At 41.3% G+C, this 13479-nt stretch overlaps 1 protein-coding gene across 3 annotated transcripts in view; it reads left to right on the top strand.

Annotated features, from left to right (window-relative positions):
• The first annotated feature begins 411 nt into the window (after window positions 1-411).
• LOC131188794 (ras GTPase-activating protein 4-like) overlaps window positions 412-13479 on the top strand; it is a 90896-nt gene continuing 77828 nt past the window's right edge. For all 3 annotated transcript variants that reach the window (XM_058164354.1, XM_058164353.1, XM_058164355.1), the window contains exon 1: window positions 412-704. In XM_058164354.1, the coding sequence (XP_058020337.1) occupies window positions 640-704 (65 nt within the window). In that variant the 5' untranslated portion in view covers window positions 412-639. The remainder of the gene's footprint in view (window positions 705-13479) is intronic.

The following is a 13479-nucleotide window of genomic DNA, read 5'->3' on the forward strand; positions in this document are numbered from 1 at the left end:
CCCATCACCCCCCCATGCCCCATCACCCACCCCCCCCCATGGCCCCTCACCCCCCCATGCCCCATCATCCCCACCCCCATGGCCCATCACCCACTCATCCCCATGGCCCATCACCTCCCACTCTCCGAGCCAGTGAGAACCTGCTCCGGGAAGTTGCAACCCAAGCCCAGGCGTGGGCGGACTTCACTCCGAGCCCCCAAGTCACAATTGGGAAGCGTGAAAAGGGCTCCTCCGGACAGCGGGGGCGCCTCTCCTCCAATCACAGCTGACAGTCTCCTCGCGACCACGCCTCCTTCTCCCTCTCTTCGCTTTCCGATTGGCCGAGCGGTAAAAAAAAAACCCCAAAAAACCGAGCACGAGTGCGCCTTTCCTATATACCCCCATATATATATATAGAGAGAGAGAGAGAGCGCGAGCTGAGGCAGGCAAGGTTGCGTGGAAATGCGGGAAGGCGCCGAGTTAGCGGTCGTTCAGTTCTCTGTTTCGGGTCCCGTTCCGATTATTTAGTTCTTGTTCTTCTTCTTGTTAAGTCTCTTCATCACGTTGGGCGTCATCAACCCAGTCGAGTCCGATTATGGCAACCCGGCGTTAAGGTTTCATTCTGGCGGTCCTTCTTCGCAGGCAGCGCGCGAGTGAGCCATGGCTAAAAGGAGCTCCTTGTTTATCCGAATAGTGGAAGGGAAAAATTTGCCCGCCAAAGACATGTAAGTAAGAAAAAAAAAAAACCACCACCACCACCCACCAGTGAGACGCGTGTCCTGGCTCCGCACCTGCTACCTCTTTACAGTTGCCAGATTTGCCGGCTTTCTGCGACGGGGCTTTCCCACAATAATAACCCCTCGGTGATACTGACTTAGATTGTGTGTTCCTTGGCAAAGCCTGCATAGGATCGCTTTGCAAGAGCAGCCCGCAGCCTTCTTCGCCCATTCCTGGTGGGCGTTTAAGGGAGTTCCTTGCTAGCTTTAAAGTGGGGAGGGGGGCGGAGAGGAAGGACGGGGTGAATAACTTTGCAATCTTTCCTCGCACTCAAACGGCGCTTGGGGGGGGGGGGGAAGAAAGAAAAGAAAGAAAGGGCTCAAAGCTGAGACATTTGTAACTGTCTTTAAAATCGAAAAGTGCAGAGTTGAGGTCGACTTTTCCTCCGAAAATGCAAGCTTGGCAGGTGTCAGATATGTATGCTTTGGGTGAGACTTAAAGAGACATTGGCTGCATCCATTGGCATCATTTCTGAGATGTGGAAATCTGGTCTCCAAATTCCAACAACAACAACAACAATAATGCTGCAGCCTGAATCTTCCTGGGGGTTGGGTGGGGTTTTTTCCCACCTGTATTCCCTCACTCAGCAAAGTGTCCCTCCACATCGTTAGCAAGATGATTTGCTGGGGTTTCTAAATCTCCACAGATTTTCATAATCTAGTTCTGCAAATTCAGAGGGAAGCTTGTGGCATTATCTAAATTAGGTTCAGGATGGTGGTATGATGTGTTCCTCAGACACACGGTACTAGCTGGTTGTGGCTGTGATTTTGGAAAGGATGCATCTTTCGGTCCTTGCATTGGGATTATAGGCTCAACCAGTTTGGTTTGTTATGGATTCAGTGTGAAAAGGATGGTCAGAAATGGGTTAGTCCAGTCGGCAAGTTTAACTGTGTTGAGTGAACACAGGCAATGAAATGGCTGTCAAACAAAGATAAACAGTTTTGGTTTTTTTTTTTTGCAAATCTTTAAAATCTTGTGTGTGCCAGATTTCAATCTAGCTCTTGGGTCTCTTTTTTCTTACCGAAATTGGGAGCCTTCTTTTTAGAATTTCAGCATTATTTGATGTTGGAGGAAGAGAAACAGGAAAAGGCTATGGCTAGCTAGAAGGAAATATGGAGAATCAAAAGGGAGAAAATGCAGCAATTGTTATTCTCTATTATCTTGCACAGATCCCACTGAAGGGAAATATTGGATTTAGAATGGTCTTTGCCTGGGCTTTAAGGAAATAATCATGGAATTGGGAGGGTCTTCAAGGATCATCTAGTTCAACCCTCTGCAATTGCAACAAAATCAATCAATCAATCAATCAATGGATTCTTCTTAAAGACCTCCAGAAATGGGAAATTTTATATATATTGCAGTGATTAAGGCACCAGAAGATCCTGAGTTTGAATCCTTCCATAGGTACAAAGCCGACCAGGTCAGGGGTCTCCAACCTTGGCAACTTAAAGACTTGTGGACTTCAACACCCAGAATTCCTCAGTCAGCAAAGCTGGCTGAGGAATTCTGGGAGTTGAAGTCTACAAGTCTTTAAGTTGCCAAGGTTAGAACCCCTGAACCAGGTGACCATGGTCCAGTCACTCCCAGCCTTAGGAATGAGGCAAGGGCAAATCACTTCAGGAAAAATCTTGCCAAGAAGACTGCAGGGAGTTATCCAATACAGGTAGTCCTTGATTTACAACCATTTGGCTAGTGTCTGTTTAAAATTACAAAGGCATTGAAAAAATGTGATTTATGATCATTTTTCATGTGATTGGTTGCTTGGCAACTGGCATGTATTGATGATGATCGCAGTGTCCCAGGGTCATCTGACACGCAAAGTCAACGAGGAAGCCAGATTCACTTAACAACCGTGTTACTAACTTAACGACTGCAATGATTTGCTTAAACTGTGGCAACAAAGGTTATAAAAAGGGCAACATTCACTTAACAAAATTTTTTTTTTTACCAACAGAAACTTTGAGCTCAATTGCGATCCTAAGACGAGGACTACCTATAGTTGCCAGGAGTCAACCCTGACTTGTAGGCATTCATTCCCCATTCCAAAAACCCTTGGGAAAAGTATAAGCCATGGGGAGCCAAAATGTTTTGAGGGATGGAATTGAAAGTGAGAAGAGATCTGGTTTTGGGGGAGTAGAGAATGTGATCAGTTTTTCTTTTCCTCTCAAAATGTCAAAAATCAACTGAAACCAAATATTGAGGAGATTCCCACAACTCTGTCAAACTATTTACTAAGACTGTATTACTATTATTCTTCTCATCTTTCCTATTACCTATCTCCTTCTACTTATGACTATTACCTTGTTGCTTGTATCTTTACGATGATATTGTTTTATTTTGTTTCCTAGTTTGATTTTGATTGCTGATTTAGTATCCTATGACTATCACTAGGTCCTATATCTTATGATTCTTGATGAATGTATTTTCTTATGTACACTGAAAGCTTATGCACCGAAGACAAATTCCTTGTGTGTCCTATCACACTTGGCCAATTAAAGAATTCTAAATTTTGAAATTTTTCAAGATCAAGTAAATATTTCCTCCCTTCAGTGAGGAGTTAGAATGGGAAATTCACTGTACTTGGATGTGTCCATGGCCATCAGTTGAAATGGTTCTAAAAGAAGAGACAAGGCAAATTCAAGGAGAATCGGTTCCTAGTTTTGAAGGTGTATTGAGGGTGTATCCTGCCTTCTGCCTACATGGAGGGCAACAACAGTAAAAGCAGTGTCGAACGATCCCGACCATTTGGCATATGTATTGGATCATGCACACATGAAGAGGGCATGTAGCACAAGACACGGCTTCTGTCATGGAGATGGAAACATCAAGATCAGGGGAACAAGAGTAAACGAGAGCTACCACCTTCTGACCACAGAATGTCTCTGATCAGTTATGGTGGAACAAAGCAAGGTCTTGGCTTTAAGGTAGACATGCTTTTTTTCACATTCTTGCCCTTTCTGGCTTGATGATGGTGGAGAGGACAAGAGATTGATAGATAATAATAAATGACAAAATCACCGTCAGTCAATTGCCAAAGGCAGCTTTACTCAGAACAGTTTACATCCTGCAACAATATATCTTTTTTTTTTATTCAAAAAGTTTTACAGAAAATTTTTTCCCCCTTTCCCCCCACCTCTCCTCCCCCCTCCCCTCCCCCCCCCGACTTCCCGGAACGAGCACAAGGTATAGTTAAAAATAAAACAAACATATGCTAAAAAATTTTCGTCCCAACTTAATTATACCCCTACAATCATCAATTCCTAACTTCCCCCGAAAACAATCAAAAATAATACATCATAATCATTCAAAAACAGTCTGATAACTCTTAGTCTGATATCTACGTTGAATATAGTCAATCCATTTTTTCCATTCCTTTAAGTATCTTTCTTGCGTATTGTCTTTCACCTGCAACAATATATCAAATGTCCACATCTGCCTAGGTCCTTGAGAAAGACTCAACAGGTAGATAAAAATGCCAAATGCAGTCTGAACATCTGGGTTGACTGTGTGATGAATCATAAAAATAATCAGAAACAATTTAAGCAGGAGATACATTAGTTTTAGATATACTTATATCTGAAATATACAGTATGTATTGTAGAATAGAATATTCTTTTATTGGCCAAGTGTGATTGGACACACCAGGAATTTGTCTCCAGTGCGTAATCTCTCAGTGTACATACAAACAACAGAGCGATAATTATAAGACACCAATAGGAGAAGGTAATAGGAAAGATGGAAAAATATAATTGGTTTTGATGCTAATTATTTGTATAATTTGCTATTCTGTTGGGGGAGGGAAACCCTAATTCAAACATAGAAGATCATAATACATAAACAAGCCATTACAACAGATTTTCTTTTCTTTTTTATGGATATAAATCCCTGAGACTCACTTTGAAGTTGACACTATGCAAATCAGATAATAAATAAGAATAGTCAAGCATATTCACATTCTTTACTTGCAAAATTTATTTAAATTTATGTTAAGAATCCTGTGGATTTTAGCCAAAATATGGGAGTAAGAAGATGAGCCGCAGCTGAATGGATTAATGCCGCAATCTCTTGGAAGGCATTTCTAACAGTCCTAAAATTGCCTTCAGTTCTCAGGAAATATTTTCTGAGATATAAAACAAAAACATTTCAAAATAAAAGAAGCCTATTTTCATATTTTAAAATGAAAAACAAGATATTGATGCTCCTTATTCCTACAAATGTGGCAATAATTAATTTCAGTTTCATCTACCGGTATTTCTTCAACTTCCTTTAAAATTTTGTTTCTGGCCTACTTAAATTCCTCCGAAATTAACAAATATGAATATTTAATGAAATTAACAAGTTTCAGAAGCAGGAATGCCAAATAAGAAAAATTTAATTTGAATAAACTGTGTAGAATCATTCTAAGGTAATTTAAATTCAGTTTTGATTTTTTAAAGAAATGTTTTATTAGAACTAAAGCTGGTAATATTTTGTAATATTATTATAAAACTTTCAAATCAGATCAAACAGATCTTCCAAGTCCTATTTATACACGATTGTCATCTGATGGAATCTCAAAATGGATAAATGCATTATTTTTGAAGGAGTTGCTTTCATTTCATGCTGATCTTGATTGTTAGTGGCCCAAAACCTACAGGAATAGGGAGCATACAAACTAAATAAATATACAAATAGAAGCTCAGCTGATTTTTCATCTGAAATTAGCCCATAATGTAAACTGATCATGGAAAAAATTATTTGTTTGTTTGTTTGTTTAGCAAATGGCATATCATATATGGACAAAAGAGATATATTAACATTTCACTTAGATTAGTAAAACACAATAAAATATAAACATTAAAAAGATCTATGTTCAAATGCCAATGGCCGGCCCATCTAACCATTGAAGTACAACATCGTTTATATTTTTAAAAAATCAGCTACTGGACCAATATATGCCCTCAGCTTATAGCCAATCATGATGTGATCTACAGATGGATGGGAAAAATAATCAAAAATTGTATCAACTTGGTTTTTCCATGTAAATCTTCTAGGACTTTCCCTGTATGTCTTGAAGACCATTGAGAAATGCAGGAGATCCAGGGTGGATGTAGCCTCCATCTCTGCCCCACCAGAGAGCACACACAATTGCGATCAATGCTAGCTAAATCCTGGTTTTAAACCTGACAGAAAAGTTCAAATAATTTGGTTCTTCTAGGGCCCTCTGTCCAATTACCTTATTATTCACCTTACCTAAAAAGAGAAGAATGAAGTCGGAATAAAAATTGTCCAATACTTTTGGGTTCTCAGCGACTTCTTGAAAAGGGACAGATCAAGTTCAAGCTGGATCACCCCTCACACAAAGGTGAATTTAGCAATGATAAATTGTGTCTCAATAGGTCTTGATTAGCCAGGAAGGACATGGATCTAATACTCAAGTGGTGATGGCCAAAGCCCTTAGGACTTTGTCCATTTCATCAGGACCAACAGGCGCTACAGTTCTTCCCAAATAATCAATCCTCTCTCAATGTCCAGCTCAAAGAAGATCTGAATGACTTTATTCATCAGATACCTTGAACAATAGCCCTGCAGATTGTTCCTCTGGCCACTCTTTCCAGATCACCTGAAACATCTGATACTAAGCTTCTAGCTAACTATCTACAGATGTGATTAATGGAAAATAATTAAGTTTCGCCACACTTATCAACACAAAGGAAGCTTAATAAAGGCTTTTACACATGATCGGTTAGATTTAATGCCTTGGTAAGATCACACTTGGAATACAACATTCAGTTTTGGTCGCCACGATGTAAAAAAGATGTTGAGACTCTAGAAGGAGTGCAGAGAAGAGCAACCAAGATGATTGGGGGACTGGGGGCTAAAACATAAAGAATGGTTGCTGGAATTGGGTATGTCTAGTTTGATGAAAAGAAGGACTAGGGGTGACATGATAGCAGTGTTCCCATATCTCAGGGGTTGCCACAAAGAAGAGGGAGTCAAGCTACCCAAAGCACCTGAGGGTAGGACAAGAAGCAATGGGTGGAAACTAATCAAGGAGAGAAACAATGTAGAACTAAGGAGAAATTTCCTGACAGTTAGAGTAATTAATCAGTGGAACAACTTGCCTCCAGAAGTTGTGAGTGCTCCAACACTGGAAGTTTTTAAGAAGATGTTGGATAACCATTTGTCTGAACTGGTGTAGGGTTTCCTGCCTGGGCAGGGGGTTGGACTAGAAGGACCCTTCCAGCTCTGTTATTCTATTCTATTTGCTCATCTTCTTCCAGGGACACAGCTCTTCTGCTATTTCATCTCTTAAAAGTTCCTCTGAAAAATCAGGGGATCCTAGGATCTGTGAACAGGGAGAGGTCACATGGGGATAATCCAATCCAAGGCTGGACTGGTGCTCCTCTCATTTCAAGTGGCATTTAATAATACAGTTGAAGTGCACAGCCTAGCCTCAAGAACCAACTATCTCTGGAAGCCAACAGGATCCAACAGGGCTTGGAACAGACCGATTAAATAGATCCCAATTCTTTCCTGAGTATCAGTGCATCAAACAGTGGGTTTCAAAGGGAACCTAGAGAGGAACTCAATTCTGAAACCCCTTGTACCAAATAAGGTACACTGTTAAACACTAGGATTTTCCTGCTTGAGCAGGGGGTTGGACTAGAAGATCTCCAAGGTCCCTTCCAACTCTGTTATTCTGAAAGTTGGAAGCCAAAATATATACTCTATGGCCGTGATGATGAACTTATGGCACGCGTGGCAGAGGTGGCAACCAGAGCCCTGTCTGTGGGTATGCACGCTGTCGTAAGCTGCTCTTGTGGTTTCCAGTGCGCATGTGCTTGCTGGCCAACTGGTCTTCACGGGCGCTGGAGTACCTAAAAAAACAAGTTGTTTTTCGGGCCAAAAACGGCCTGAAAAACAGCCAAAAAACAGGCATGCGTGTGCTAGCCAGCTGGTCTTAAGGTTTCCAGTGCTCCAATGTGCATGCATGCATACATTTATTTTTATTTATTTATTTATTTATTTTGTCACAACAGTATATATAAGCATATATATATATATATATATATATATGTAGGTCTTTGGTTATTCGGGTTTTCTCCCGTGTAAAATTGGAAGTGTCTTGGCGACGTTTCGACGAAGTCTCATTCGTCATCTTCAGGCTTCAGCTTCGTGCTTCTGGGAGCAATGTGTGCCATTTCAAACCCCTCCAATCCATACATGCAGCGGACTGACACCCACTACGAAGATGTAGCACGACCACGAACACGAAGCCAAACAGCAGCAGTGCAGCTCACCAGCTCAGATCCCCCTGCAACTCAGACTAATTTGAGCACAACCAAGCCCCCACCCAAACAGGACACACCCCCAGCCAATCAGAGCACAAAAAAACCCACATCCAATCAGAGCACAGCCAAGCTCCCACCCAATCAGTTCAAAACCCCCACTAGCAGTTAAAAAGGAAGAAACAGCTGCAATCACACATTGCTCCCAGAAGCACGAAGCTGAAGCCTGAAGATGACGAATGAGACTTCGTCGAAACGTCGCCAAGACACTTCCAATTTTACACGGGAGAAAACCCGAATAACCAAAGACCTACATACAAACACCATGAAACCTCAGAAAATATATATATATATATATATATATATATATATATATATATATATATATATATATATATATATATGTAGGTCTTTAGTTATTCGGGTTTTCTCCGTGTAAAATTGGAAGTGTCTTGGCGGCGTTTCGAAGTCTCATTCGTCATCTTCAGGCTTCATGCTTCTGGGAGCAAAAAGCTTCGTGCTTCTTCGAGCAGAAGCACGAAGCTGAAGCCTGAAGATGACGAATGAGACTTCATCGAAACGTCGCCAAGACACTTCCAATTTTACGCGGGAGAAAACCCGAATAACCAAAGACCTACATACAAACACCCGCGAAAACCTCAGAAAACATATATATAGCACGCACGCACGTTCCAGTTTGGGCATTCGGTGCCGAAAAGGTGTGCCATAACTGCTCTCTGGAAAGCTGAAAGAGTGGAAAATAAAATCTGCTTTTCCTAACAGTTGTAGTTTTATAGATGAAAGAGTTGAAGAATGCCCCTGTCAAAGGTAGCTTTTGAATAATGAATAAATGTCCTTAGTAATGAGAAGGAATTAAAACAAGAAGAGCTCCTAAAATATAAATCATGCCATTTGGAATTAAATGCATCTTGTGCACATTTAGTTTACTCAAAATACACAAAATAATTGTGGATCGTCTGTCTAGATCTCTTTTCATTTGTGTCAGAATTTTGAATAATTTCAAATTTGTCAGTTAAGGCAGCTTCTTAAGAATCTTTTTTTTTCCAAAAAAAAAAAAAAGGAATAAAAGCAGCCTAAAACTCAAATTTTAGAAAATTGCCAGAATTATCACTGGGACTGAATGATATCAAATCTGATTTATTCCAAATTACAGAGTAACCAAGCTCTCACGTTAGCAAAATGAGATTAAACATAGAACGTCATGGCTTCTTTAAACATAATATTTTATGCACCAATAGGCATATTCCCAGCCACCCAATAGCACATAAACACTCTGTAAACCCCCTTCCAGAATCTAGAGTCTCTAAAGCAGGGGTGTCAAACACGATTTCATTGAGGGCCGCATCAGGGTTGTGTTTGACCTCGGGGGGGGGCGTGGTCAAGGTGTGCATGGCCAGCTCGACGTCACTCGTGTTGGGGACGCCTGTGGTGGCCCGAATGTTCTGCCAGAGAAAATGGGCTCCCAAACTCCATTTTTGGCTGCAACCCTCTGCCAGGGAAAAAGGAGCTCGGGAGGGCCGCCCGCGGCCCTCTCATGCTCTGTTTTCGACTGTGATGGCCTCCTGCAACCTTCTGTCAGCGAAAACGGAGATCAGGACAGCTGGCCGTGGCCGTCTCGAGCTCTGTTTTCTCTGGCAGAGGCACCCCTGGCCAGTCCTTCACTGCTTCCAGGTCAGGCCCGCGGGCCAGATCTAAGCTCCCCGTGGGCTGGATCTAGTCCCTGGGCCTTGAGTTTGACACCCCTGCTCTAAAGCAACATTTGAAAGAAAGGAAGAGGAATCCTTGATATGTAAAAGGTCAAGTTGAATGAGTCCCTGTGGATCTTTACTCTGCTAGTCGTAGCCGACTTTGGGTGGCATCTCATATTCATGATATGTACCACCATGTAAATTTAAGAATTTAAGAAGAAAATAAACCAGTGATAATCCAGCAATTCCATTTCTCCTCTAATCTAGAGGAATGTATAATCCAGAGGTCCTGGGCGTATCATTTGACGATTTTTCTGGAAGTTACTCCTCCAAACCCAAGGGTACTTTTTCCCAAAAGGCAGCTGGATTTTCTTACTTTTTTCTTAGTTTTGCTTCTGATCCAAGAAGCTTCTTCCATTCTTGGATGAGAAGCAAAACGTCTTCAAGAAAAAACAAAGTCCAGCTGCCTTTTGGAAAAAGCACCTTTGGGACAACCATGACGACTGAGAATCTCCATAGACATTTACTCCTCCAAGCATGTCTTCCGTTATCTGGAATACCACAATGGCTTTTACTTTAAAAGATTTACTTCCTGACCTGCCACAACATCCAGAAATAGCCAGATTGGCATGTTTGGAAGCACTGTTTCATTTTTATTTATTTAATTATTAGGGGCGACACGATGGCTCAGTGGTTAAGATTCTGGGTTTATCAGCTGGAAAGACGGCAGCCCAGGTTTGAGACCAGAGCTCCATATGATGGGGTGAGCTCTGGTTTCTGCCCCAGCTCCTGCCAACCTAGCAGTTAGAAAGCATACAAATGCGAGTAGATAAATAGGGAAGTAGGAAGGTAATAGTGATCTGTGACATCATGCTGGCCACATCACCACGGAAATATCTTTGGACAGCACTGACTCGGTGGCCTTGGAATGGAAATGAGCACTGCCCCCTATAATCAGCAATGACTCATCATCATTGTCATTTAACGACCCCATAATCCCTTGCGGGGTGGAGTCTGGGCAACTGAATAGAGCTACCAGAGTGTTTTAATGGCCGGATGCCCTTCCTGTTGCCAATGAGGAGTTTCATTCAGCAGATATATTCTCAGTGTGCCCAGAGGGAGAAATATCTGCCTCTACCTAGGATTGAACTCACAGCCACCTGATTGTGAGGTGAGAGCTCCACCTCTAGGCCACCGTACCACTCCATAATCAGCAATGACTAGCGGAGTAAAATCTACAGGGACTCCTTTACCTTTATTTAATTATTAAATTTATATGCCACCCATCTCCCTGCCCAGAGTTCCCTGGAATGCTCTTCATAAATGCCCAATAATCTCCATTCCTTTTGTAGCAAAGCAATTAAGAGAAGCTGGCCCTGTGACAGCTATGGATATTTCATAGAAAAGAATCCTACCAGATTATCTTTTGTTGAAAAAGAAGCTATAACTTTTCCGTTTGGAATAAAAAAATAAATAAAAAGATTGACTTAGAATCTGTAAACTCTTTTCCTCCATGAATCATGAATAAAAGATCTAGGATTGTACTGCTTAATTTATACATATCTAAAAGGTAATAAAAAGGGACACGGTGGCTCAGGGGCTAAGATGCTGAGCTTGTCGATCGAAAGGTTGGCAGTTCAGTGGTTCAAATCCCTAGTGCTGCCATGTAACAGGGTGAGCTCCCATTACTTGTCCCAGCTTCTGCCAACCTAGCAGTTCGAAAGCATGTAAAAAATGCAAGTAGAAAAATAGGGACCACCTTTGGTAGGAAGGTAACAGCGTTCCGTGCGCCTTTGGCATTGAGTCATGCCGACCACATGACCATGGAGACGTCTTCGGACAGCGCTGGCTCTTCGGCTTTGAAATGGAGATGAGCACCGCCCCCTAGAGTCGGCAACGGCTAGCACTAAAAGGCAATAGTTTACTGATTTGTCTTTTTTTCCTGGGATCACTCTCTGATACAATTCAATAAAAAATATCCTTGAAGCATCATGTTTGTTCAATTTAACAAAAAACAGAGATCTATATCATTTTAGAAATAGATTTTGTACATGAAGTGTTAATTTTTTTTAACCTTTTTTTCCTAAGGATTTAACTTTAAACAATTATTGCTTTTTGGATAAGAAGCATACACTATGCAGTAACACAGCTGAATTAATACATTTGCATATTCCATGCAAAGGCAGCAGGATAATTGAATCCCTATGAAAAAATCGTAGTGTGCCTGTTCCATCTGTGTAATAAAATCTTTATACTCCACTAGATGTACAGAGACAATTTAAAGGAAGTACAGTATTTAACTTGTTCTTCAAATAAGGGTATCAATTTCTGACAAATGTGGTTTGAAATAGATAATGAGGAATGAAATACTGGGACATAATAATTGTTTAAAAGTAGCTTCTGTATACAAAAGAGAGAAAAGAGTATTCACATTGGAAAGGACAAAAAGTTGCTTGAAAGTCATAAGTTAAAACTGCCTACAGTATGTTTTTTAAAACTGCATATATAATCTAGAGATAGGGGTGTGTGTGTGTGTGTGTGTGTGTGTGTGTGATAATTGAGAAAGAAATTTGACTTAGATCCAGCAGTATGCACAACAAACCAATATGACATCAACACACAAACATGTGAGCAATTAAGTCATCATGCCATTGCCACAATTACATACTTACATCATTTATTTATTTATTTATTGTTTGAATTTATATACCGCCCTATCTCCCAAAGGACTCAGGGCGGTTCACAGGCATATAAAAACATCAATATACAAATTAAAACAATCATTAAAAAACTTATTCTACTGCCCAATTAATTAAAAGTAAAAAATATAGATGTTAAAATCAATTTAAAAACCCCTCTAAATTTAAAATCTAAAAAACTAAGCCAGTCCTGCACAGATGAATAAATGAGTCTTGAGCTCGCGACGGAAGGTTCGAAGGTCCGGAAGTTGACGGAGTCCTGGGGGGAGTTCGTTCCAGAGGGCGGGAGCTACTGGTAATCTGAGTTGCACTATTGCATGCTGACATCATCATACTCTGTGTCAGGGGTGAAATGCTCCCAGTTCAGACTGGATCAGCCAATCTGGTAGCGATGGCGGCGGGTGGTTCGGAAAACCAGTAGCAAAAATCCCTCCCCTCGCCCCGTCCACGCCCACCCAATCACCCGCTTGCCCATTTGCTGCTTCTTTCCAGCTCGCTTGCTTTTCCTGCCCGAATGGTAGGAATAGGTGGTAAAAAATGCTTTTAAAAGGTTAAAAAAAGGCTCTGACGATCACAGCTGAGCTGCACGATCATCAGAGCCTTTTTTTTTACTTTTAAAAGCATTTTTTTACAACCTATTTGGCTGAATAGGTTGTAAAAAAATTTTTTTTAAAGTAAAAAAAAAAAGATTGTGCACCACAGCTGATCCCCCCCCCATGCGCTGTTCTACTTACCCCATGCCTCCTTTTGGCATGCACTGTGTGCACACAGACACCTCACATTTGGTGCATGGTGCGCACTGCATGCGCGCGCACAGCGCACATGCACAGCCAGTGAACTGGTAGTAAACCGGTTCAGATTTCACCACTGCTGTGTGTGTGCGCGTTTGTTTGTATACAGCATGGAGATGTAGTGGTGGAGATGTGCATCTCCTACTTGAAAGATTGAGAGTTCAATCCTAAATAGCACAGATTTTTCTCTCCTAGGGTGCAAAGAGAAAATATCTGCTACAAACTCCACATAGGTGTCAGCAAGGGCATCCGG

This window comes from Ahaetulla prasina, chromosome 1, assembly GCF_028640845.1.
Source record: "Ahaetulla prasina isolate Xishuangbanna chromosome 1, ASM2864084v1, whole genome shotgun sequence".
In the NCBI taxonomy this organism is placed as follows: domain Eukaryota; kingdom Metazoa; phylum Chordata; class Lepidosauria; order Squamata; family Colubridae; genus Ahaetulla; species Ahaetulla prasina.